The sequence below is a fragment of the Pleurodeles waltl genome, chromosome 1_1, assembly GCF_031143425.1.
Source record: "Pleurodeles waltl isolate 20211129_DDA chromosome 1_1, aPleWal1.hap1.20221129, whole genome shotgun sequence".
NCBI lineage: Eukaryota > Metazoa > Chordata > Amphibia > Caudata > Salamandridae > Pleurodeles > Pleurodeles waltl.
The window spans coordinates 622,422,009-622,449,704 of record NC_090436.1 but is presented as its reverse complement, the minus strand read 5'-3'; the positions used below and the strand labels follow the sequence as shown (position 1 = coordinate 622,449,704).

The window sequence follows — 27,696 nt, the reverse complement described above, 5'->3', positions numbered from 1 at the left end:
CCTAGGATCCTGTTCTATGGCGGACCATCTCGCAACACTGTGCATTTATAGTATGTTAATAATAGACTGTTACTCCTCTGCCAGCTGAGGTATTTATTCTTAAATGTTGTTCACTGTCTCCTCCTATACAACCCCACTCCCAAAATGCTTAGAGGCCATGTAAGGACGGTTAGTAGTACTTTACAAAACCCCAAATAGGAGTGGAAGGATGTGACTCCCCCTTTCCTGCCGTATGGCAGAGAGGGATGGACCATTGTGTGGGTTTGGGAGTGGCTGTTTGTAAAGTGAGGGGCTGTGCCCAGAAACTCCCGAAGATATGGCAGACATGGGCGGAATATCAAGCAGAGAATTGGAACCTATTAGTTCTGTGTCCCATGTGGTTCATAATGAAGTCTGGACTTCCGTGGGATAAGGGCAGGTTGGATGTCTGTGGGACGAGCAATCTAAACATAGGACTTTTTCTGTGTCTCATTGATGGAGTTTTGGTGGGGGGGCATGGGGTGGGATTAAACATGCTGGTATTTCTCTACTGGCCCTTTTTCTTATAATTGTACTGTTGTATGTTGGCTTATTAGGCCATGTTCTTTATCTTCACTTCACAATAAATAACAGTTGTCTTAAAAAAAAAAAAATGAAATAAAGCAGTTATTATATAACGTGTGTGGCAGTTTAGCTCTGGCAATTTTTTGGGGAACAAATATGAATTGTGATCTACCTGGGTTACCTTGTTCCCAGATTCGTTTTAAAGCTTGCTGTAGACAGCAGTGTAATTTTTAGTTTCTGTGGAGATGCCAGACTGCTATAGGGCAGTGCACCATTTATTATCACGACCTGTAGCAGAATGCTGGCCCCTACATTGCAGTCATCTTTAAAAACAAAATTCCAAGGGCAGCACTTTTTACTGTTATTTTCCATTGTCATGTCTGGTATGGATGCTCTATGGGTGGATGGCAGCTCGCTTTGTACACTGTGACTTTGAGGATAAGTATATGGAATACGAATTTCATTTATTTTTTTTAATAGGTATTTTATTTTCATGTATAAAAGTAGGGCTGTCAAAAATGCACAGGAATGAAAATCCGAATGCCCTAGCACTCCGTGAGGATGCAGTATTATCTGTACGAGATTATATATAGCACCAAAGCTCAGGAATCGAATAGTGCTTTGCCCTGTTCTGCAAGGCAAGTGTACGGGTGAAATTGCTGAGCTGACTGAAAGAGATGTAAGCTTCGGCTCAGAGACTGTACATCTGCGAGATGGGACCCGGTCCCCTTGACAGCTGAAACCTATTTCAAAGTGGCCCGTATCACATAAAGCCCTTCACACTGGCCTTCTCAAGTATTTGGGAGTCGGCATATTGCCTATTAAATAAGGAGTGAGAAAAACTACAATCAAGTCACGAATATTCTGTGATATCTGAAAATTAAATATATCTAAAACACTCATCAGTGCCTTCTTCTACCAAGTCTCAAACTTTGTAACCAATTACCTGAAAACCTATAAGTTTGTACCGTTTAGCTCTCTTTCCAACTGTTGCAGATTTACATTAAATATTAACTCCTCTCCTAGGCCTGATGTAGCTAAGTTTTCTTGTGCCGTACTGTAATGTCTGGTTGTAATATAATTAAGGCTCCCTGCTTTCTGTTTTTATTGATGTTTACAGATAAATACAAACAGAAAACAAAGTGTTTTCTGTCTGTGTGTACTTTTAAAGGCCGAAAAATAAGAAAATTGTGATTCTTATGAGTAACTCCCTATGCTATCCTTAATGAATTCGAGGCCAACAGCTGAACAGATACAACCATGAGATTTGAAGAAATAGGACGACATTTCCTTAACTATAGGTATACGTTAGCATATATTTGTATAGAATTCTAATATTTATCAGTGGGTGTAGTATCTTGTTCTATTTGAGTGCTTAATTTGGTAAAAAGCAACAGGCATCCAGTTATGACTAAATGCCTTTCAGTTAAGTAAATGTGGAAATATGCCATATTACGACTCCATTTATTCTCAAATAAATATGGATAAATACACATAAAATGGCCCAAAAATAAATATGGATAAATACAGATGGAAATGCTTAAAAAATAAACACCATACAACCGGGAGCCCTAAATATAATGTGCTGTATCACCAATGCAGCTAGAATCACGCTCTAAAAATATCTACAACTTTCGCCTTGTTATGAGTGCTGTGGCCCAGCACCTGATAAATTTGCACCCGTCAAGGTAATATTACTGTGATTGTGTTTCCTGGGAGGCAGCGGATTTAACTTGTAGTCTGAATGACATCTGGAATTTCCAGTAAGAAATGGTCATTGGTAGTTGGATAAGTAATACCAGGGTTAATTCACTCAGTAATTCTGTATTCTTCCCAGCAGTTTTCCCCAGAGTTTTTTGCTGTTTGAACAGGTTAAAGATTCAGGGGAAGCAAGGCAGGTCAGTGGTTTTCCGCAGACTTTGCATTTCTTTTGGATTGATGTGAAATTTGTACTGAAGACCCTAGTATTTATATACTTCATGAAAATGTACAGCCAGTGAGATGAGGTGCTGGACAGTTTGCTATAATGCATCAAGCCGGCTGTGATACATTTACCCACTACTCTAGATTCTTGATTGACCTGGGGTCAAGAGGCTCTTCAGTAGAATTTAGGGTAGTTGACTGAGAATTTATCTCAAAAACTCCTGTCACCCCCAACAACGCTGCCGAAAATGAACAGGGGTCCTTTGTAAGTCAAAGGGGCGATGTTTCTGGTCTATAGGGGTCCAGCTACGAGGGCTAATGGAAGTCTGGTTCTTTGTGTCTGGTGAGTTGGACAATGCAGTGTGTGAGGCCTAACTTGATGAGCTTGTATGTCGAAAGGGCCAATAGCTGGTGGTATTGTCACACCAAAAGGGCTGGGTTTATTCAGCAGATCACCAGTTGAGATTGTGGAAATTGGATTTTACCCTTGAGACTAACCAGAACTGCAAGCTGCAGTGTCAGCATAACTTATAAAGCTCTGAAAGTTCTGAAATAAGGGTGCCCATCCTCAAGCCATTGGAAACTGACCTCAGACCATGCTAAAGTCGTGTGAGGGCTGATACAGACTTCTTTAAAATCAGAGATGGTGCGGGGGGGAGTTATGGGTGATATAGACCTCAAAATAACAACCCAGGCGTGCTGTCTGCACATACTCAACTTTGTGTATGATACTGCCTTTGTGCCATGCTTTCTAGTCAGTGGGTTTTTCCACTGTATATTTGGCAGTATGACATTTTTTTCCAGATCACAAACAGCAGCGCTTCATTTTGGATTGTGGCCTTATTCATGGCTATGAGGGGCGTATAAACCAAAAACAGAGATTGGTGTGTAGCCCACTGTCCCTGCATCAGATGCAGACACTGCTGACTCCCAGATGCTTTGATGGCAAAGATCAATTCTTAGGCAGGTATTTGTCATGATACACTGTACTTTACATTGGTTCTGTAGCATTATTCAAGGGTATGGATGCTAAAACAAGCCTCAGAAAGCTGCACATTGGCTGTTCGACCCATAGCAACACTAGCAGCATCTGCACAACTAGTGGGTCCCCTCATATAGCCTTTATTGGACTCACTGGTTCAAAGCCACCCCACAGTCGCTTCCTAAACAAGCAGCACCTTCAGAAGAAGGAACCTGGATACTGGAATCTTCGTCTGTGTTCGGTTTAACTATTGTGAGACTTTTAGTACTTATGTTTGGGATAGAATGCATAATAGGAAGTACTGCAGGACCGGTCTGTCTTGGCGTCAGCAAAAGATAGCCTTATGATAATGGTGGTCCTTCTCCTGGTAGCTTCCAACATGGCCCACACTTTGCAGTCTGGTCAACCTTGCATGGTCTTCATCTTGCTTGATCTAACCACATGCTTGCGCTTTTAAATGACAAGTTGAAGGTGTAATAAACATAAACATACCTGTAAACATTAACAGAGAAACTATCAGAAGTGATGTGGGCCCACTGTGGATATGTGGAGTTATCACACAGTCTTCCAAAAGCAAAGTCCAACACTTCATGGCTTTACGGGGCCACAGTTTGCCTTATAGATCAGTGAGAAACTGCTACTCTGATCATCCAAGATACTGGGATGAGCGAGCTACAGGCTGCTTTACAGCTATCAGCAGACTTCAATTAGAGCTTACATTTTCCCAGTCCCAAATCTCGGGTTTCTCGCTCGCAAACAGTCCATTGAAAGGGTTTAAAGGGTTTATGCACCATGCCTGACGGCAAGTCTTAGGTTAGCTCTAGAGCAATATTCTAAACCTGTTGAGGTGTTTCCTGCATCACTTTCTTCTGCCCGCCAGGTCCTGGCTCATGGAGGACCACGCGCACTCGCTGTCCCCGGCGATTAGAGGGAGTCAGAATGGCAATGGTTGAGGTAGGGTCATCTAGAGAGACCCAATATTGAAGAATAACAAAATAAACATTTTATTCACAATCACCTTCCCTGTGAGGTAAGCCAGATGGAAGAGCACAATGCAAGTAAATAATGGTGTTGTCGGGTCTTTGGCTTGCTCTCTTCTTGTATTTGACAGCTGCATGGTTGCTGGAATCGAACACATGGTTGCTCATGAAAGGTCAGGCTCTCCACGGTAGGCCTTGTGTCTCTGCTTGTCAGATCCCGTCGCGTTGCAGTGCTGTAGACCTCCGTAGCTCAGACGGCGGGCGGCGGGGTCGGTTCGAGTGAGGGGCCTGCAGCAGATGGCTGGTTTCGTGATTCCACTCTGCTACTAGGCTGGAGCTTGACGAGCGCATGCTCGCGCTGCTGCCCCTGTAATTGCCCTGCCCCGGGCTCTTGGCGCCTAGTCGGCGTGGGCCGAGATCGGATTGAATCTCTGCTGGAGACGAAGTTAAGAGTTGCGTTGAGCTTGTGCTGTATGACAGGAGCAGCCGGTCTTAGGGTTTTTCATTTAAATAAGATGTGTTTCTGCCATCGTTGTTTACAAAAGTTCAAAAACGAACTTTTCAAAACTGAGGGTGCATTAGTGGGTGACGACAAGCTGAGGTGAGACTTTGTCTAAGTGGACCTAGGACAGATATGTTCTCTCTTTGAAAAATGAAGGGGAAATCGGACAGGGAAAAGCAGCATCAGTGTTATATGAAAACATTTTTCTTTGAGCACCTGGCAGGAGGCAACCTTCGTCCTGTGTTTACAGTCGGGTGCTTGACAGGATGCGCACACATTGTGCCAGGCCAGCGGATGTGTTTTTCGCAGCGGGTGACTGACCAGGATGTGCGCCTCTTGCTGGGACTGAGTAAAGTGCGCAGCCTGGCAGGATGCACTCGCTGATGTGCAGGTGTGTCATCTCTTTGGCAAAAGTGCATATAAAGGGGCAGCATTCTGTAGCCTTAAAAGCAAGGCTGTTCTCATGCAGTGTTTGTCCCTTCTGTGGGTGGCGCGGGGTGTACAGCATTGTTGGGCGTGCCCCCCTCCTATCTGTGGTATGACTGTGGTTCTGTCCTCTTCCAGTGTGAACAGTCTCACCTCATGCGAGAGCACGAAGAAGTACAAGAGCGGACAACTCTGCGCTACGAGGAGCGGATCACGGAACTCCACAGCATCATTGCGGAGCTGAACAAGAAGATCGATCGACTGCAGGGCACGACAATAAGGTACCCTTGTCTCCTTCACTCAGACATTTTCTTTTGCAGAGGGGAGGGAATGATACACGAAAAAGTGGTTAACTCTGCTAATCTGACCAAGTTGAGAACTTTAGTTGCTCTGACATCCGCCTTATTTACGTCGCCAACTCGTAGGAATCCTGCAGCTGCCTTGGAGGACTGGTAAATACGAATGCATATCTTTGTGTGGCAAGACGAAGGAACTCATGCGTTCCTGCCCCAAATAAATTCTAACCCTTGTTGTGTAGTCTAAAACAAACTGTTAAAGATACTATGTCCACAAAATACATACATGTTCCTTAAAAAAAAGAATTAAAGTAGTTTTATGAGCAATCGTAACTCCAAAACACAAAAGAAATATAAAATGGGATCTTAAATCTGTGTGTCTGGTCGTTTGAGTGACCAACAAAAAGCTCTCTAACCTCTGGACGAGCCTCCAGTATGTTGCTTGCTTCGTTACCTTAATTTGTGTGTTTTTTTTCTGACAAATAGAGAGGACTGGAGCTAAAGGGAGAAGCCAGAAAAATTAAAATACCCCCACGTGGACCATATCTCTAAACACACAAAGCACGCAGAGCTACCAAACCAGAGCCTACTTATGAGGGCTGCCTTCACTCTTTCATCCATCTATTCATCAATCTTTTCAACCTTCTGTCTGTTCTTCCATTCATCTTGCAATCCATTCAACTTTCCACCCATCTACCCTTATATGTATTCATCTCTCCATCACTTCACATTTCTGTGCATCCATCCATCCTCCTGTTCAACCATATTATTTATTCACATTTTGCTTGCAGACACCATTGGGACACAAATTCACGGTTTCTTGGACCCGGTTCACCAATCCATCGGCTCTTAAGTGAGGGGTGAACATAGCTTGAAAGAAGAGTCTGTATATAGCAAACGGGTCCCCGCTGGTTGTCCAAGGAGGTTCGGCCTCTGCTTAGTCCTGGGCTGTTCATGGTCCCTAAGTACATGTTCAGTTTGGTGCTGATATAACATATGAGTGATAGGCTGATTTTTCCAAGAGGGGAAGGCCTTTACTGAGGGCACCAAAAAATTCATGCTGGAAAAAATGGCAATTATGAACACCAGCAGGCACTATGCGTGAATGTTATAGACACAAGAAATGTCCTCAGGCACTTAGTGACTTACTGACTTAAAATACAATTAGGTCCACAGCGAGGGAATTCTGCGGCATGGATAGCAGTTGGATTTGAAACACGTTTACTTTGTTGGGAATAATTGGAAGAGTGTTGTCATTCGCTAATGTACGTATTTTCATGGAATAAAACCTATTTTAGGATAATAAGGAATCTACAAAAATAAAATTAGAGATCCTGTTCTATGATCTCTGTTGCCAGAATTTGGCAGTGTGACCACTGCTCTGTGTCACTGTCCAGTTGAACATACCTCAGTCACATTTTTATTGGGTGTTGATCCGGCTTTGGACAAGTTCCTTCCCGTGAATGAATATGAGAGGATTTAAGACTGTATTTACACGTTTGTCAGGTTTTGCATACAAAAGTTACATTAAAAACAATTTGTGGTAAAAAACATTTTGTCCAGAAAGAAGGTTTTAGTGCCTTGGTCATATGTGGAGGCAGGAGAGGAACAGACTCTATGGAGAGGAGGATACAGTTAGACCAAGTTTTCCCATTAAGTTGGCCATTATAGAGGCCAGTATAGTGTTGCTACGGACCCAGGCATTACATATTATTTGGGGAGATAGTGACAAGCTAATTCTACTGTTTCCATGCTATTGCGTGTGGCCTTTGGCTTCTTTTTCTTTCCATTACGCATTTTCCCATGTCCTCGATTCGCCTGTGAACTGTATCATCTCTATGCAGAACTATATCTAGATCATGTTCTGTGCACCGTACCTCCGTATTAGGTGATGAGCAATCACGTGGCACCCTGCTTTGCATATTATGCTTTATTTCTTCCAAATGATAAATGAAGACAGGGGTTAAATGTACTACAACCTTTAGGCATAACGTTTTGTGTGTTTATTTTCCCTAACTTAATTTGCTGTTCTTCTATGATAAGGGCACTTAGGTATAACACGGTCTGGTGCAAGGCCAGCATGGGTCTTGGCACTGCACGACAAGCCTTTGCGTGCTGATATGCCAGGGAATGCACAGACTGCTTTGTGAGCAGAACATGAACATGCAATCAGTTGCACTGGCTCTCCGCCTCACACCTCTTCAGAGTTTGACTCGGTGACAAGGATTCCGTTCCCGTGCTGGTTTAAATGGTATTTGCATGAACGCATGTGGCATACTTTTTTCAAGTTGGGCTTCTTTGCTGTTTAATGTTTTTTAAACGATTCCATCGCCTTCTGAGGCATATGATGCTGTTGATGTTGAGAGGGTATTTTTAAATTCCATGAACTGTAAAACAAAATTAATTGGCTTGGTGCAAACCCACAGCACAGATATAAATATTCTGGTGGAGTGCAGACTTCGGCCCTTTATAATGCCAGTTATAGACATTTGATGGAGCTGCTGTTCCACGTTAGTGTGCTAGTTGAGATTATCTGCTAATGTTTGCTGCACACTCACTCTTGTTTATCTTTAGATTGCTGTTTTGTTAGATCTTGCCTGTCAGACAGTGTAAGGTGTATGGTTGCAAAATATATTTTGTGGACTACAACAGAAACATACACCAGATTTAGAGTTCGCCCATTGCTTCCATTGGTTTGCTTTACTGTCCGACCAGTTTCTTGTTTTAGTTTTCACCTGCACACGCTCTTTCACGCTGCTTGCGAAATCTATTGTGAATTAAAAAAATAAAATAAAAGGGGCTTAGAACTAGCCCCTTACTTATCTGAACTTACCATTGGCTTAGTCCAACATCACTTTGATTTATGTGCTTCTGATTGGCCAGCACGTCGTCTGCACGTCATCCTACTTCACTTCCTTTTGTGTTCTGTTGTTGGGTTGCCTGGGGACCAAGTACTCCTTCTGGTCAATTGCCATTGTACATTGGCCTGTGTCCTTCCTCTGGCTACGACGCTGAAGATACTTCTCTTTACTTTCTGCATGCCACCTACTTTCTTCGCTGCTGTCTTCTTACTTCTTTGCCACATTCCATCTTTTTTCTTCTTCACTGCATGCCGTCTTCTGTCTTCTTTCTTCACTGCCGTCTTCTTTCTTCTTTACCTCATGCCATCTTCTATCTGCACTGCCATCTTCTTTCTTCTTCACAGCATGGCGTCCTCTGTCTCCTTTCTTCACTGCTGTCTTCTTTCTTCTTCACCACATGCCGTCTTGTTTTTTCACTGCTGTCTTCTTTCTTCTTTACCACATGCCATCTTCTTTCTTCACTGCGGTCTTTTTTCTTCTTTACCACATGCTGTCTTCTGTCTTCTTTCTTCACTGCCCTCTTCTTTCTTCTTCGCTGCATGCTGTCATGTCAATAGTTTTCGCCATTGTTTCTTCTTTCTATCTAACTGGATTACAAATATTAGAAAAATGTTATAATAATGTTTGTTCTAAATTTGATAAACCGTTAATAGTTGTTTATGTTGTTGTTTGTTAAATCAACAGACATCACAACATAAACAACTATTAACGGCTTATCAAGTTTAAAACAAACATTATTATAAGATGTTTCTAATATTTTAGAAGCTAGTTATATTGAAAGAAAAAAACGAAGGCGAAACCTATTGGCTTTGCTAATGCTTATTTTCTTATTCACTGGCTTTTCCTTTCTCTTCTCGTGCTTGTCCCGCCCCTGTACCATGGCATCTTTAGCATCATTGTGACTGGCTGACTTTAACCTTCCACTGCTAACATTTAGGGACAGCTTTTTGACCCACAAAGACTGCTTGTGCTTTCACGATCTCTCGCTCCCTCCCCACCAAATCCTGCACCTGCACTCCCAGGAACTCTGTGTTCCTCTGTCCTCCCCCACTTGCTCACTCTGTTGTTGGCGCCCCAGCCCAACCCACCTTCTCAATGTTGCTCCCTCCTCCCCCATACTGTCCATTGATTCCTCCTCCTTGGCTTTATTTTATTAACCACTTTGATCCCCTGTGTCTGTTGCTCATCCATTGATCCTCCATCCCTTTTTCATTGTTTCCCTCTCACAGCCACTGTTTCTTTCAAGCCACTCAGATTTAAAAAAAGCAGTTTTGTACTGGTCATTCATATATTTATTTACCAATCTTACATGCCTTCGTTATTTTGGATTCATTAATAATAATACAAAAAGCATAAAGAACATAGCACTTATGTCAATCAGTATAGTTTGTCATCACGCATGCCTACTTAATGTTGCAGCATGATGCTTTTCTTTTGCTAATACTGCACAGCATGGACAAAAACATTCTGCTGTTTACTGATGCTGTACAGTATTGCTAAAAGGTATTGGCAAGGTCTAGACCTAATGGCTTTGCCAATGCTTATCTTGATACTTCCTCCTCGCTTCTGGCTCTTTCTCTAGCCTCTGTTCTTTTTTTTAAAAGTTCTTTCCTGGCTGATGAAAATCCACTTGGACCCCCCTCCTTTTCCTGACGTCTAGTGCTCTCCTGCACTCATAGGCTCATGTCTCCCTCTGGTTGAATGCTGTACTTTTCATGCAACAATGTCTCGTGTAGCATGGCGGCCATATTAGTGTTTAGGTGCGCGGGAGGGAATAAACATTTAAGGTAGTTTTTTTTTTTAAATCACTTACCTCCCCCACGCTCCTCTGTCCCTTGACGTTCCTCGCTGCAGGCACAGGTTCCCAGCCTGCCCTGTGCCAATCCTGATGCTGGTCAGAGCAGCATCAGGATTGGCTGGGAGCGCCCAGCCAGGACACCTCCAGGCAGACTGAGAGCCTGTGCAGGCTCTCTCCAGCCCAGCAACTATGTTGCTGGGCTGGAGAGAGCCTACAGGGCATGTGTGTTTGGCCGGCCCGAGACCGCCGCTCAAGCACACTTGCGCTGTGAAGGGGGAGTGCTGAGCACTCCTCCTCAGTGCACATCACCCCATGGCCCTGCCCCTTTCAAAGAAAACGATGATAAACATAGTTTATTATCGTTTTCTTTAAAAGGTTTTGCAGCTTCCGCTGCTGGTGGAGGACAACACTCTTCCACCCAAACGGAGGAGCTGCCACTGGATAAAGTCTCTTTGGGATTGTTGTAATCAAGCATGCTGCAAAAAGTAGATTCTCATGAATGTATAATATGTCCTGGAACCAAAATCGGAACTAAGGCAAGCAGTGCTAGGTTAAAAGTGCTGACTATGTTCATTTTGCAGGATTGTAAACAGTATACAATATTATTTTCTATACTTTTTATTGATAATGTCCCTTTATATTCAAAACAGACATAGGCACAACACTTGTCCGTAAGCAGCGGTACGCAGCATGCATTTTGCAGGATTGTATACAATATTATTTTCTATACTTTTTATTGATAATGTCCCTTTATATTCAAAACAGACATAGGCACAACACTTGTCCGTAAGCAGCGGTACGCAGCATGCAATTACAGCAAACAAATGTTAATATAAGCATTCAATATCAAAAGCATATTAAGGCATTGAATAAATGGTGACAAACCGTAGCTAATCTCATTTCATAGTTTGTTCCTATAAGACTTCTCCTTCTGATGCTAGAAACTTCAAAAAATACTTCAAAGCCTTCAGTTGGAACACATCCTGCTGAAGGCGGACATGGTGGTAACAGTTGCCAGTGCTGGACTGGAAATTAAAATCTGCCACGGCAAAAGTTCAAACCATGCAGACCTTCAGGGGGCCATAATCCGAACGGGCCGCAGATCATGAAAGGATCATGGCAGCCTTCCACCCAGCCTTCCAGCTTCCTGAATTTGCCCTATTTTATAACTATTATTATTATAGTTGGCATTATTAGGTTTAGTGAGTCTTATTCCTGCTTATTCAATCTTCGGAGTCTTGTATCTCATCTGTTAATGCCCCACTTTCACCACAGCACCCTCAGTTGCAGATCTGCCATGGTATTTTACAAGGGTTCTACTGCTGTGCGGTATGCAATAACTAAGGGTAGACCTTCGGCTCCTGTTTGACTGCATGGGAGTAAGAATGTCCCGGTATTCCCGTATTCCCGTTCTATTTCTGCATTAGTTGTTTTGCAGGGTGACCTTGCTACAATTCTGTTTCATGTCGGAGAGCGTAGTATTTAATCAATAGTGCTTGTTTAAGACCAACTCAAGATCAGATTTGAAAACTTTTGATGTGCAAACACCTATTTGTCCATGGTCATTCGTTAATGGGAAATTTAATCTTCACCACCATTTCTTAGGAGCTGGGTTGGATCCACAAAATTGATTGCTTAATTAGACTGCTACTTAAACAATCAAACAACGCAGCAAAGGATTTTTATCCTTACTGGTTTTAGATCCAAGCTGAAGACAATGTGCAAACATCAGTTGCATTGTTTAGTACTTGGTCTGCATTTCTGGTATCTTAGACAGTTTAACTGATTTTTGATTTGTTACATTCTGCCACAATCATCTTCTGTTGAGCAAAAATACATTTTTCCTCCATCCAATCCGGGATCATCAAATAAGGTTACTCTCTCCCAGTTCCTTAAAATGCATCTTTCAATGGCCATTGTCTTTGTGAGTCAAAAATCTACTTTCATATCTTTTCCATTTTGTTTCTGTTCACTATCTGCACCTATTGTGGACTCTTGGGGAGCTGCACCAGAGATGACAATCAAATCTTCCCTTCTGAGTGAAATTGTATATGAAAATCTTATTTATATTCTTGAATCATGATGCATAAGAACCTCTGAGGATTGGAAACATATGTGGGTTCACTACATGGTAGGTTACACAAAAGACTAACTTTAAGGCTACTTGCAAATTAGCACAACCTCTTCTGGAGTCACTAATCTTTGTACCCCTGAAACTCAGTGTGGCACAATTTGAAAATTGGTTTAAGGCTCTTATGGGGGCCTGCAGCACTCCTTGTAGCCCTGAAAACGCTGTAGAACACTTTGTTATCCCTCTGCCTCTTCTTGGGACACCCCAGAAAATATGCAAGTTAGTGCCCTAACGCACTTGAGGGACACATTTTCATCATCCTGATGCTCTTTTCCTCTCCCATGCAACATTCATTTATGCAGCAGTTTTAGAACCAGTATATTTTTTATTTTCTATCTCCTTTTGAAATCTTTGAAGTGCCAGCACAGCATTTAATAGCAGGTGCCCCTGTCCCTATGGGGTTACCCATGTCTTGTACTCTTTTGACTTTGCAGGAGCCCCTGAAGACCATGTGGTTAGGATGACTCCCCAGATACCCAGCACACATCTATTATGTGCTGACAGGGGAAGCCAGCTTCCTGTTCATTCTCCTGCCTGCCCCTGTGCTCACCAGGTTATTGGTCTGTGGAGTGAGGTGGGAGCTAACACAATGCTGTGCTCATTTTCTAGGGAGGCTAGCAGACTTAAGCAGGTCATAGGGATTTTTGTGGTCCACGACCCCTAACCGGGGATGTTGTCACAGTGGCACCAACAGTCTTCTAGGTCGAGGGATCCAACTAGTCACAGGCTCCCCTGGAGGTGACACGAAGGTCCCACTTAAGAGCAGATGACGTGGCAGGTACTCCTGTGCACCTTTGCACTCACATAGAATGATTTTAGCAATGTATGCAAGCAGATGCTCATTTTAAAGATAACTTCAGCCTGATGGGTCAATATTGACAGCACTTAGTGCATTTTTCTCCAGTGGTCACCTAATATGTTCCTTTGGAACTTCCTGACCTCCACATCTTGAAGTGGTTCATTGATGCTTTCTACAGTTTCTTGGCACTGCTGCTGCTTCCTCAACAACATCTGCTATTAAAGCTATTGACCTGCTCAGCCCTTGGTAGTCTCTTGACCTGAGGACTTCCTGCAGCAGCACCTCATGGTCAGTAAGGCAGATCATTCTCCCTTCCTGCACTCCACAAGCACCCAATGCCTTCTGCGGCTTACAGGGTGTCTGTGTGGGCAGCAGGTGCCTCCAGTTCCCGCTTCTAAGGCACCCACAGTCAAAACCAGTTGCAAATGTGTAAGTTCACCCCCTTTTTTCAGGGTACTAACAAACCCACCCTGTACTGATCACAAGACAGGTGGGGAGCTTGTAACACTAGTTATAGAGACAAAGTCCAAAAAGTACATGACAAGGATCTTTCCTTCCCACCCAGGAGCACATCTACAAAGTGGGTCCATCCTTCTTGTGTTTTTCCCTGATTTTCAAATGAAAATAAAAACTTGAAGTAGAGAGCGCTACAAGTGGGTGTCACTGACAAAATTGAAAATGCCTCATCATCCCTCCATACTTGACTTTAACTTCTATATGGCAGCCCACTGGCTGTCCATTGCCCCTGTCCCCACATAGCACTCCTCTCCCTGCCAAAGGCTAACTCCTCTGGATTGATGACCAGCTGACCAGCAGAGTAATTGATGTGGCCTAGCAGGAAAACTCAAAAGTATGAATTCCACTAAGGCTTGCTCAGGGAACTGCATACAATCCTAAAGTACAACAAGCATTTGCAATACAGGAGGTCTGGCATTTGCTTGAGTTAGAGCTATTGGCATTGTAAATTCACAACTGTACTTTTCTTGCTTCATAAATGTGTCATAATGTCATCTTTTCCTGCAATATAATTCCAGTGGCCCTTCATATAACTAAAGCACATCCATTTACCTTCTTTCTCTATCTGCGGCAAAAAAATGAACATGTTGCCATTTAGCATCCAAATTTAAATCTGTCATGTTAATTCCAATAGAATACCACTTTCACCACCCCACCATCAGAGTTGCTGGCTGGCTAACACAATTCCCCAAAACAGACACAAGACAGCCACAGAGGAGAAATAAACTAGAAGTGTCTCCCAAACATATCAAGAGTGTTCAAGGAGTCATAGTGTAATAAGGATGACAAGACGGCCTGAACTATGGTCATAACTGTAATAAGGAGATATTATTATGCATGTATGATTATCATTTAAACCTTTATCAGAAGTATACTTTTGCCATTAAACTATAATGCTCAAAAGAGCCCCTAGAGGGCAAAGTAACAAAAATATCATTTGTAAGAAACATGGTCATGTAACCATATTGTTATCCCCTTGGGGCACAACCCAATGGAAAAAAATACAGGAGAAAATAATGTAGTGTAACCATATACTTAGCTCCTAGAGGGTGTTTTTGGGGCTAGCTGGCCTACTGCAATGATATTATAAACAAGGCTTTTAAAACAGAACTTCTCTGTGCTGTAAAACAAATGTTCTAGGCATGAGAACGCTTAAGACACTAAATGGTGGGAGAGTTTATTTTGGAGTCTCCACTAACATAGTGTGATGATGATGTAGACAGAAAGATCACATTGTGGTCAATGTTTAGAAGGTGGTCCGATTGTCCTAGTTATGAGCAAAAATATTTGTAAAAGTAACGCCCTTCAAAAGCATTAAGGGGCAAGTTTCGGTGCCATGAATATTTTGATATGTTGATTGTATTGTATTGTATTGGGTTATTTATAAAGCGCATTCTGGCGGGAGCATCGAAGCGCTGTGCAGACCATAAATGCAGAAGAATGGTTCCCAAAATTTAACTACTAATTAGTTTGCGAATAGCCAGGTTTTAAGGCACTTCCTAAAAACCAAATGATTCCGTATCTGAAGCATCTGGAGCGGCAAACCATTCCAAAGTCTGGATGCATGCACCGAAAAAGCGCGATCTCCCCATCTCGCTTTTTTACAGCGAGGGACCTTGACCATAAATCTAGAGGCAGATCTTAAAAGTCTCGGGGTTGATAGAAAGAAAAAAATAGATTTTAAATAATCCCATCCCACCGACTGGAGAGCTTTATGGGTGAGACAGAGTGTCTTAAACATAATTCTCTTCCTAATTGGGAGCCAGTGAAGAGATGTCACACACCTAGAAGCTGAAGAGAAATGGGGCATATTTAAAGTTAAACGGGCCGCCGCATTCTGAATAGCCCGTAATTTATCCAGAGAGGATTTATTAGCATTAATCAGTAAGGAATTGCAGTAGTCTAATCTAGAGGTGACCTACGCCAGAACGACTGGGCGTCTAAGGTCTTCCTCCAGTAGGTGAAGAATTTTCTTGAGAATTTTTAGTGTCCAGAAACATACCTTGACCAGATTGTTAATCTGTACTTTAAAAGTCAATGAGTCATCAAACATGATGCCCAAATTTTTGGCAGCTGGTACCGGTGAAGGGCAACCCCCACACACGGGCGGCCACCAGTTATTATCCCAGGGGGAAACTTTACCCCCAAAGTACATGATCCCTGTTTTGTACCCATTAAGTTTCAACCAATTACACGTCATCCATTTATTGATACCTAGCATACAGCATTGAACATTTTCCTTTGTGTCCTTTACATTATGTGAAATGTGCATAATCAATTGAATATCATCTGCGTAAGAGACAATCTGAGCCCCGAATGAGCGCACCAGATTGGCCAAAGGAGACATATAGAGATTAAAGAGTGTCGGACTAAGAGAGGAACCCTGCGGGACGCCACAGGGGAGTTGGAAGGGAGAAGCCTTATAATCCCCGAAAGCTACCGTTGTGGTTCTATCCAACAGAAACGAGCTAAGGATCTGCAAGGCCTTCCCTCTCACTCCAACTTGAACCAGCCAGTTACCTAAAATAGCATGAGAGATGGTGTCAAATGCTGCTGAAAGATCTAATAGCACCAAAATCGACCCCTCACCGCAGTCGCCTCTTCTCCGAATCATATCTGAGGTGGAAATAAGTGCCGTTTCCGTGCTATGATCACCCCGAAAGCCATGCTGTGAGGGATCTAATCCACCATTCTCCTGTAGAAAAGCAGACAGCTCCTGATTAAGATGTTTTTCTAGTATTTTAGACAGCCCTGGGAGTAACGAAATAGGGCGGAGATTGGACAGATCTGCCCCATCTTTCCCTGATTTTTTTAATAAGCGGAATGACAGTGGCCTGCTTCCAGATATCCGGAAAGATTCCTTCCTGAAGAATCTCTGCATACACCGGTTCCAATGCTTCGGCCATCATCTGAGGAGCTAGCTTGAGCACCCGAGGTGGGCAAAGATCCGTAGGTGCCCCTGATTTAAGGGCCGAAAGAGAAGCCCTAATTATGTTTGCCAAGAGCGGTTGAAAATTGTCCAGCGTGTGCAGAGGTTTGACCATACATACGGCACCTGTATTTACCTCCTCTGTCTGGACAGGGAGAGGGGGACTAAAATTATTTAACAGATTGATGATTTTGTTGTGGAAGAAGTCTGCCACTGACTGACAGAATTGCTGTGAATTCTCCAAAGGGATAGCTGCTATAGAAGGAGAGGTTAAGGCGCGCACTGTCTTAAATAGTTCCCTCAGGGCATTCAAGGCCCCACTTATCTTTTCGGAAAAATATGTCATTTTAGCTAACTTAATGGCTATTTTATACTCCCTCAAGGATTCTCTTAGAGATCCTCTTTCAAGAGGGGATTTATTCAGACGCCATTTTCTCTGTTGCTTACGATATTTTCTTTGTAGGATTTTCAGTTCCTCAGAGAACCAGGGGGCAGAGTGTGCCCGATGGCCCTTAAAATTGGATAAAGCCCGAGGAGCCAGCTCATCAATGGCCCTTTCCAGGCCATATTCAAAACTAACCAGTTTAGAGCCCCCTAATGGCTCGGCCCTATCCCAGCTTATTTTCAAGGCCTGGGGAAAATTGTTCTTATTAATCTTAAACCATGGTCTTTTTAAGGTCGTGTTAACTAAGAGTCTAGCAAGGGGGAGAGGCCAAGTCAGCGTGAATGTTAGAACGAAATGGTCCGTCCAATCTACTTCACGGATTTCCCTCTTAGAGATCATACCAGGCCTAGAAAAAATAGCATCTAGCCTGTGTCCTGCTCTATGGGACGGTATGTTATCACCAGAGAGCCTATCCAGGCTCTGCATGAAATTCATAAAATCTACCATGCTAGGGTCCTCAGAATCTCTTGATATGACTGTAATGCTTAGAACAGCCCCTAGATGACACCACAATGAAAGAGCAATTGTCGGAAACATTGTCATGTAACTATATAGTTACCCCCTAGAGGGCATAACCACACAAAGAGAAAATGGCAATAAATAATGCAGAGAAAACATATATTTAGCCCCTAGAGGGCATAGTGCATTACATATTTTCAGGGTTAGCAGGCCTATAGCAATGATATTGCAAACGAGGCCCTTAAAACACAATTTATTCCCAGCTGTAAAACAAAAGTTCCAGCCAAGAGAAAGCTTAGAAAAACACTGAATGGTGGGAAGGGTTATTATTTTGGGGTCCCCACTAATCTACTTTGGGGACCTGGAGATGACCTAGACAGAAAGGGTGTGTTGTGCTGAACATTTTGGTAGTGGTCCCATTGACCTAGGACCACCACACAGTGATTTATGGGCAAAAATGTTATGTAAAAGTAATGCCCCGCAAAGCATTATGATGAAAGTTTCCCTAAGTGCAGTGAATATTGTAGTATCGGCTCTCCCGCTGTGCCGGAGAGCCCTTTCGCTTTGAGGATTTCTGTTTTATGTAAAGCATTTACCAATTTCAAGTGTTTTAAAGGAAGAGCCACAAGAAATTACTCTGATTAAGTAACTGAACAATATGACCAGTGCTTCAATACAGCCAATCGAGTTTATGCTGTTGTGCATGTTCATGCTGTGAGCGCCTTGGCCGCCATGCAGCAGGAAGGGGAGAGACAAAAAAAATAATCTGCCCACGCTGAATTATATCGCCATTCGTGCAATTATTCATGTAACAGGGGCAATCTGCAAGACGTGACATAAACAGCCCCAAGGCGGGTCGAATGTAAAGAATTGACCAATAACATCAAGTGATGTTTTGAAAGGCAGGCCTACTAATGTGTGAATTGATGGGCGTGACAGGGGCGTACTTACAACAGGTCAAAGCGCTTGCGTACTCTGACTACAAATGCACGCATGGACAGGAAAAAGCTAACTTAGGATTTGCTTTTGTGTCTCACAGTTTGGTAGGGAAAGAAGAATGACATGTCCCATGTCAACCATACTTCATGCCAATTGAAGGTTATGATTTAAGCATATTTTATCCAAAGAGTTTAAACATTTCAGGCTTTACACTTTAGACAATAAGAAAATGAACATTTCTATTCAGACTGCCAATTTTATTATAAGACTTGAGCTGATCAGAACCAACAAGGGCCTGTTTGCCACAGCGGTACCGGTGCACAGATGGCAGGCTGAATCAGACAACAAATATACTGTGCACAAGTCTCCAGTGGAATTCATTCATAGTTTAACCTCCGTAGATTTTACCTATATGTGCTAGTGTCATTGGCATAGTTATTTACTGTGAATTATACACTGTATTTCGTCCAATAATTCCACAGGGTCACGTAAATCAGTTTGTATTAAGTGTATCATCACATAAATAAAGCACAGACAGCACAATGCTCTATGTGTGAAACCATTTATATAATGCCATAAAACACATAACAATTGTCTGGTGTATATTTCATTAAATACAAGAGAAATCCTATGGTTTGAGAATTATCCAAGTGTGAAACTGATCACAATGCAACCAAAGACCTGTGTGGAAGTTTCAACCGAACCATTACTGTATAGTTCTCTTCAGGACTAAGCCATCTGTCTTTATACTCTGCAATACAAAAAAGAACTAAGAGATCCCTTACTATACATTTTGATCTTATGCCATACCTATGTCTCTAGACGTGTGATGGCATACTTTATAGTATGATTTCAGTTACCGCTTCTCAAGAACCACAGTTCATCAGTACCTTGTGGGGCATGCTTTGTGTGGCATACTTACAATACCACCAAATCAGGGATGTTATATGCTACTGATTCTGTAATGTAATAGAGAAGCACATGTGCAGGTAGCCAAAGCTCCCCGGGTCAACCAATTCATTCACCAACAATTTGAGAAATAAGTGAAGTGTACTCACTTTACCATCACATTGAGCATCCGTCTCACAGGTGAACAATCCATGCAGACCCGACTGCCCCCATATAATCAACATTTACTGATTCCGATGTAAGAGCTCGTATCAAGTCTGTTCACATTTCTTGATCAGAGAAAGTAACTCGTAAAATGCACTTTCTATTTGATAAGCTCCCTGTCTGTATCAGGAGGTCAATATTGGATAAACATGATCTGAACTACTCACTATAATGCTGTAAAGTTCATCTGCATATATAAGGTTTCCAAATAAATCCACATGTTAGTTGGTGGGTGGGGGCTGTGGAATGAATAAAACTAAGCAATACCCATGGATGGCTAAATATGTGGTATGGACACATTGTAGCAGTGAATACTCATATGGTACTTGCATGCGACATGTCATCAGCTGGAGAAATTGTTACAAAGCATCCACCATTGTATTAGCATCCAGATTGGTGGGAAGACACCACTCTGGAGTCCTCGGTCATATCTGTTGTACACAAAAGCTGCACCGCTAACTTGTGGTTCTGTGCAGCCATGTTGGGTTATCCAGATGTTAATCAGCAACCAGGAGGATCGCTGTAGAGGGCCATCGGTCATGTAAGATTTGACTTGTGTGCCTACACGTGAATCACATGCAAGAATTATACTGGATCTGCTGAAGTGTGCAGTTAAGTGCAGGTTCTACCAGACCAGTGTAGAACCTAGTAAAACGCTTGCTTGAATGTGATATGTATGTTCCATTACCACAAGCCACACTGTTAATAGACCCAATGGGGAGCCTTGTTGCTTATATGAGACCCACCATTTCATACGATCTTGATAATAGACAGTGGCTCAAACAATTCTATGCTGCATCCTTGCCTTGGAACGATGTACTTGTCCAAATGGTACACTTATAGGCCATATGCAATAGTCCACTGCCATTTTTCCCATGGGTGCACTACTTTCAATCATGTATAAGTCCCTAGGACTATACCAGGGCATCAAAAAACCCCAGTTATGTGTAATAGAATTATCAACCATTGTGATCAGCGGTGTACAGTAGAAATTAGTCATTTCGTAGATATCGTCCTGATCATATTATCAGGTTCCCTATCAGGGAGCATATAACGCACAGTTCACATACATCATTAAGCTCCTTGTGTGCTGTTTCCAGGCAGTCAATCCATTTACTTTCCCTCTTGGAGAGAATGTTGGTCAAATTTCCACCTCTCAAATACAGTTTCATAAATTTGATCACAGTCCATTCCATTTCATCCTCTGTGAGGTTCTTCTCCTTGAAGTGTTTTACCAGTGGTACACCTTCCACTTTACACCGTATTCTGCCTCAGTGCTGGCAGATTCTCTGCTTGGTCATTTGTTCTCACCATGCGCAGAAGTATCTCCATAAAACCTAGAATGCTAGTCCAATTACACCCTGAGCCCAACATAACCTTTGATGTTATCTATGCTTGGGAATGGCAAACACATATTCCGAGTTCAGATGTGGTATCAGGGCAAGAAGAATTGGAAAAGTTAAAAGGTTTCGCTTTTTTACTTTGCCACTGCAGACTTATTAGTTTTGGCAATGCTTTATGTCCGTGCTGTTAGAATCAGCAAAAAAGGTACAAACCTTTGTCAAAGTCAATAGCTCTAGCCTTGGCTCACTTGTGTGATGGTTACATTTTTATTTTATTTTTTATTGGCAAGCGTGTGCCACAAAAATAAAATGGAAAGGAAAAAAGTGTGCTGTCACCTAAATGTGCCTGGCTTGTGCTTGCAATAAAAAAAAATTCATGTAAAAAACATTCACTGTTACAGCGGTTTTATTAGTTTTTTTTTCAACAATAAGCCTTTCGGTTGTGCATACATTTGATTATTGTTGTTATTATTATTATTATTATTATTATTATTATTTCTAGCTGTGAGTGAGACAAGAATATATTACCGACTAACCAAACACTCAAATTGCAGCTATAGTGTTACAATGTAACGTGAACACTTTCCAGCATAATCTTTAAAAAAGAGTGCAGGCAAAATAAATAACCAGTATTCGAAGTTAATATAAAAATAAACAGAATTTAAAAAACACACTTTGAATTAGCTGTGCAACTGAAGCGAAAGGAAGTATTTTAGACGGATGTGTCAACGGCTTTGTGCAGTTGCTCAGAGGGAGCTGAAGAGCAAAGTGGGCTGATGCACTTGCTGTTTGCTGTAGTTGGCGGAAGCAAAATGAGAATAACAATATAACATGCAAGTGGATGAATCTTGCTAATCGAAAGCCTCTCTATGTATGTATGACGTATGATTTTTTGGGGAAAAGCAGTAATCTGGTGAGAAGCTCTGGTTAAAAAAAAAAAAAAAAGCATAATAATGGATACACTTGCATGCATCGTCATGCATGCGCAGTTATGCCCCATGCCGCTACTGCGGCCCCAGCATGATGACTGATGAGTGCGGATGCATCACCATTACACACAAAAAACAGGGCAGGGAGCAGCAAGCAACAGAATTGTGCAGGGGTGGGGCTGAGCAAGCTAATACTGCTGTCCACAAAAGTGAGTGGCAGTGGAGTAAGAAGGGGGAGGGTTTTACACTGTCCTGGAGAGTGTAGGGTGTCATAGAGTGGAAGGGTGTAGAGTGGAATAGAGTTGAGTGGTGAAGAGTGGAGTAGAGTGTCAGATTGAAGTAGAATGTTGTGGAGTGGTATAGAGTGTTGTGGAGCGGTGTAGAGCAGAGTGAAGTGGCATAGAGGGTATTGCATAGAATGGATTGGTATTGAGTGGAATAGTGTAGGAGAGTGGAATGGCACAGAGTGGAGTAGTGTTACAGAGTCGAGTGGCATAGAGTGGAGTGACGTACAGTAGTGGAGTAGTGTGCCATATAATAGACTGGAGTAACGTGGCATAGAGGGACTTGTGTAGAGCGCCGTAGAATAGAGTCATGTTGTAGAGTGGAGTACAGTGTTGTAGAGTCAGTGGTATAGAGTGGAGTAGAGTTTAATGGAGTAGGGCATAATAGACTGAAGTATCATGCAGTGGACTGTCAGAGTGGAGTAGAGTGGCCTACAGTGAAGTCACAAAGTCAGTGGTGCAGAGTGCATTGGCATAGAGTACACTGGCACAGAGTGCATTGGCTTTCCGTAAAGTGGTGTAGAGTGCATTGCCGCTGAATGCAGTGACTTAGAGTAGATTGGCATAGACAAGAGTAGAGTGGTGCAAAGTAGAGTGCAGTAGCGTACAGTGCAGTGCCATAGAGTAGACTGTATCAGAGTAGAGTGAAGTGGCATAGAGTGGAGTGGTTTAGGGTATAGTGAATTGGTGCAGTGTAGAGTGCAAAGTTGTAGAGTGTGGTGGTGTAGAGTAAAGTGGTGTAGAGTGTTGTGCAGTGGTGCAGAATAGATTAGAGTGACGTGGAGTGATGCAAAGCACAGTGGCCTAGTGTGCCGTAGAGTTGAGTAGTGCAGAGTAGAGTGCTGTAGAGAGCAGTGGCGTAGAGTACAGTAGTGAGGAGTAGAACAGAGTGGTGTAGATTACAGAGATTGGAGCATAGTTGTGTAGAGTGGTGTAGCATGCAGTGTCACTGAGTGCAGTGGTGCCAAGTAGAGTGGCATTGAGTGCAGTGGCAGAGATTACAGTCCTGCAGAGTAGAAAGGCGTAGATACAGTGGCCTAGAGTAGAGTGGTGCACAATAGGCTGGTGCAGTTTAGAGTGCTGCAGAGTGCAGTGGCATAGAGTACAGTGGTGCGGTGTAGAATACAGTGGTGTAGAGTGCATTGACATAGGTTACAATGATGTAGAGTTGTGTAACATGCAGTGGCATATAGTGCAGTGGTGCAGAGTAGAAAGGCATTGAGTTTAGTGGCAGAGAGTGCAGTCTTGCAGAGTGAAGTGGTGTAGAGTGCAGCAGCATGGAGTGCAATGGCATAGCGTAGAGTGGCATAGAGTGGTGCAGAGAGCAGTGGCTTAGAGCACAGTGGTGCATAATAGAAAAGAATGGCATAGTATGCAGTTGTGTAGAGTGCAATGGCATAGTGTTACAGAGTAGAGTGGCTTAGAGTGCAGTGATGCAGAGTAGTTGGCATTGAGTGCAGTGGTGTAGAGTGCATTGGTTTTGAGTAAAGCAGTGCTGACTGCATTGGTTTAGAGGACAGTGATGCAGCTCAAAGTGCAGTGGCATACAGTGTAATAGAGTGGCTTAGAATGTATTGGCATAGAGTGCAGTGCTGTACATGGTGCAGAGTGCAGTGACATAGAGTGCAGCAGCGTACAGTAAAGTGCAGAGTAGAGTGGGTAGAGGTCAGTGGCTGAGAGTGCAGTGTTGCAGAGTAGTTAGTGTTTACAGTGCAGTGGTGTAGAGTAGAGTGGCGTATAGTGCATTGTTGTAGAGGTGGCAGAGGTAGATGGTGTAGGGCGCAGTAGAGTAGAGTGTTGTAGAGTATAGTGGCGCACAGTGCAGTGGTCCAGAGTGAATTGGCACAGAGTACAGTGCCATAGAGTGTATTGGTTTTGAGTAAAGTGTTTTAGAGTGCATTGGCATTAAGTGCAGTGGGGTAGAGTGCAGCGTCGCAGAATAGTGGCATAGTGAGGATTGCAATGGAGTAGCATGGAATGGTGCAGAATAGAGTGGCATAGAGTTCAGTGGCTGAGAGTGCAGAGTTGCATAGTAGTGTGCAGTGATGTAGAGTAGAATGGCGTACAGTGCATCGGTGAAGAGTGGGGCAGAGGTAAGTGGCGTAGAGTGCTGTAGAGTATTGCAGAGTAGAGTATATTGATGTGGCATACAGTGCAGTGGTGCAGAGTGGATTGGCGTAGAGCAGTGGTTCCCAATCTTTTGACACCTGAGGATCCCCAATGAATCACTATTAGAAGCTGAGGGACCCCCTAGCAATTTGTACAATTTAAATTTCAAACATTAAAACAGTAATTCACAACAAATACACAAGTACACACCAAGCAAATACTCAAATTACTAAAGATATAATACTTTTATATTGAAAAATATGCAAAAATCGAAACATTCTAATGGGAAGGTTGGCCCTGCATCTGGATGACTAACTTTTCAACGTTTGGTTTTATTTAGGGAAGCAGAATCCTCAGGTCATATTCTACATTTCCAAATCCGTTAGCTTCTATTTTTAGGTACATAAGATCTGAGAAGCTTTTTCACATATAAATGTGCTGGGCAAAGGAAGTAAAACCATAAGGGCCTCTCTTCTCTCAATAACCTCTCTGTCACATGTAATTCATTTGTTTTATAGCACCTCTCATACCTGTGTAGGGTGTCAGAGCACTATATAGTGAACAACGAGGTGTAGAATTCACATGTCATCTATACTGGTAGGCATTTTCCTAGAGTATTTGGTCTGGAGACACACAAACTCGGGATTCAAAACATAACACAGTGGTTAGCTCTGTCTTTAATATTAAGAATGTATGTCTACGCATGCTAACATTTTTTACAAGCATTAGGATAATGAAAGACGAGGGTAAAAACATAACTTTCTGATTTGTGCCATGCAGGTTGCATGCAGCTCTTTGATGGCAGTTCTTAGCTCACTTTGCTACATTATGATTGCAACTTATGAAATGCACAGTGACAAAAGAATCTCTGTCACCAAAGCAGTAACCCACTGTGCTCTGAAGATAAAATACTGTTCTTTGCACAATATACGTTCTTTGGAGCAGGCATATTAACCATCTGCGCAACCTTAGATGAGTCAGAAGTGTCACCCGATAAAACTCCCATCCCTCTCCAGCAAGCACATTAATCACCAGAGTTATCTTGACACTTTTATTTTTGCATGAAAGCTGGTGGATGTACAATGAGAGAGGCTCCAGCTGGAGAAGTGCCTCCCTGCTGGCTCTGGCCTGTGGACACCTGGGAATGTGTCACGGACCCCTGGGGTTCCGCGGACCGCAGGTTGGGAGCATAGTGAAGACTGCAATGGAGTAGAGTGGCATGGTGCAGACTAGAGGGGCGTACAGTGCAGTGGCATAGAGTGCAGTGTCAAAGTGCAGAGTAGACTAGAGTGGCTTAGAATGGATTGGCGTAGAGTGAACCGATGCAGAGTAGAGTGCAGTATTTTGGCATAGATAGCCATACCGTGGCCTAGAGTGGTCAAGAGTAGAGTGGTGTGGAGAAGAGTGGCATAGATTGCAGTGTTGAAAACTACAGTGTGGAGGAGTGGAAGGGTGTAAAATGTAGTGGCAAAGAGTGCATTGGTGTAGAGTGGTACAGAATAGAGAGCAGTGGTGCAGAGTACAATAGAGTGGCTTTGGGTGCACTTTTGTAGAGTACAATGGCGTAGAGTGCAGTGGCATAAAGCTTGGTAGAGTAAAGTGGCATAGAATGCTGTGGGGCAGAGTGTTGGGCATAGAGTGCATTGGTTTTGTGTTAAGTGGTGTAGAGTGCATTGGCATAGAGTGCAGTGATGTAGGGATACGGAGTAGAGTAGAGTGCCGCAGAGTAGAGTGGAGAAGCACTGAGTGCAGTGATACAGAGTAGATTGTTTCAAAGTAGGGTGGAGTTTTGCTCTGTAGAGTACAGTGGTGTAGAGTAGCATAGAGTGCAAAGTAGATTAGAGTTGCATAGAGTAGATTAGCATAGAGTGCAGTGTTGCAGAGTAGAGTGGCGAAGAGTGCATTGGTGCATAGAAGACTAGTGTGGGGTACAGTGCATTGGCGTAGAGTAGAGAGGCCTAGAGTGAAGTGGCATAGAGTGGAATGGTGTAGAGTGCAGTGACACAGTGTGGACTGGCGTACAGTGGAGTTGGAGTATGCATGGTGTAGTAGCGCACTGTCATTCCAGACAACACGTCTTCAATTGAATTGGCCATTACATTTGCACAACCATACAGTTTTACTAATACATTTATTCAGCGCACAACTGATAATGTGTGGAAATGTCATCACATACTGTATTGATCTATTTTGATTGTATTAAAATATCTGTTTCCACCACACTAATGAATTACTAAAATATTTGCTTAATTTGTGCTTTTCTAATTCTGATGTATTCTGAAATATCTGAATAGTTCATTTACAGACATTTACTTTTTGTCATTTGCTAAAAAAAAAAACTAACATTGTACAACCTGTTTCAGGCACACTCCACCCACCCTACCCAACCCCCAAAGCCAGCATGATTGGCACATAAATCCTCTCACTTTAAAGTCCGAGAAAGAAAAGTAAACACCAAGATCCATGGAAGACATAGCCTGACATTTGACCTCTGTCTTTGAAAGTGCAGCAAATGTGGCAAGATAAAAACAAGATTTAACAGGCTGTTTACAGAAATCCAGTGCTCCTAGAAGTATACAGTAAATTGGGTTTGGGCAATGAAAGGGACAAACTCAAGCGGAAGAGACTAAAACAAATAGAGCCAGCAAATAGAAAGCAAGCAAATATGAGTTACAAACCACAAAGCAAATGGTAAGCAATAGGTGGAATGAATTCCCACTGAAGCTTTCCAAATGTTCCCTAAATGTTATTAGGACTGGTAGACTTTGACCTAAAAAAACTGAACTTCCCTGAATGTAAGCAGTGGGTTAACACTAGTCATGTAGACCAAAAGGATGTTAAAGCAGCTGCGCTCCAGGGTAGGGGCAAACACCGAATGAGGACTGAAAGCTGCCAATAATATTCACTGGAAGTTCAACCATTGATAAGCAATGGGCTGACACACCGCCCACTGGAAGTATTGGTATTGTCCTCAATACTAAAAGTGGGCGGAAGTCACGGAGTTCTACTCCATGGAATTCCACAGAGTTAGCTAAAAACTTTGCGAAATTCTACAGAGTTCCGTGTGCCGCAGAATTCTGCCTGCCCTACATGATACATGCAAATAAATAATGTCCTTGCCCAGTGCCCCCCTTTGCCCATAGACGAGACCCTTGTCTTGGTTTCTCCATTTCTCATTGGGGGGGCGGGGGCACTGGGCCTGGACATTATTTATTTGCATATGTGGCGGGGGCTGTGCTTGGAAAAAAATAATCTTGTAGTCAGAGCTCCACAAAAAAGAACCTGTCTCTCTTTTCCATTGAGCTCTGCCTATTTGATTTTTTCCGAGCAAGCCACAGATCTGCCCCCCTCATATGCAAATCCTATCTATGCCAGGTGCCGGCCCCCAT

The 27,696-nt window shown here is 42.8% G+C and overlaps 1 protein-coding gene across 2 annotated transcripts in view; it reads left to right on the top strand.

Moving 5' to 3' along the window:
* MCC (MCC regulator of WNT signaling pathway) overlaps positions 1 to 27,696 on the top strand; it is a 1,218,505-nt gene that overhangs the window by 738,904 nt on the left and 451,905 nt on the right. For both annotated transcript variants that reach the window (XM_069226494.1, XM_069226495.1), the window contains one exon: positions 5,495 to 5,637. In XM_069226494.1, coding sequence (XP_069082595.1) covers positions 5,495 to 5,637 — 143 coding nt within the window. The remainder of the gene's footprint in view (positions 1 to 5,494; positions 5,638 to 27,696) is intronic.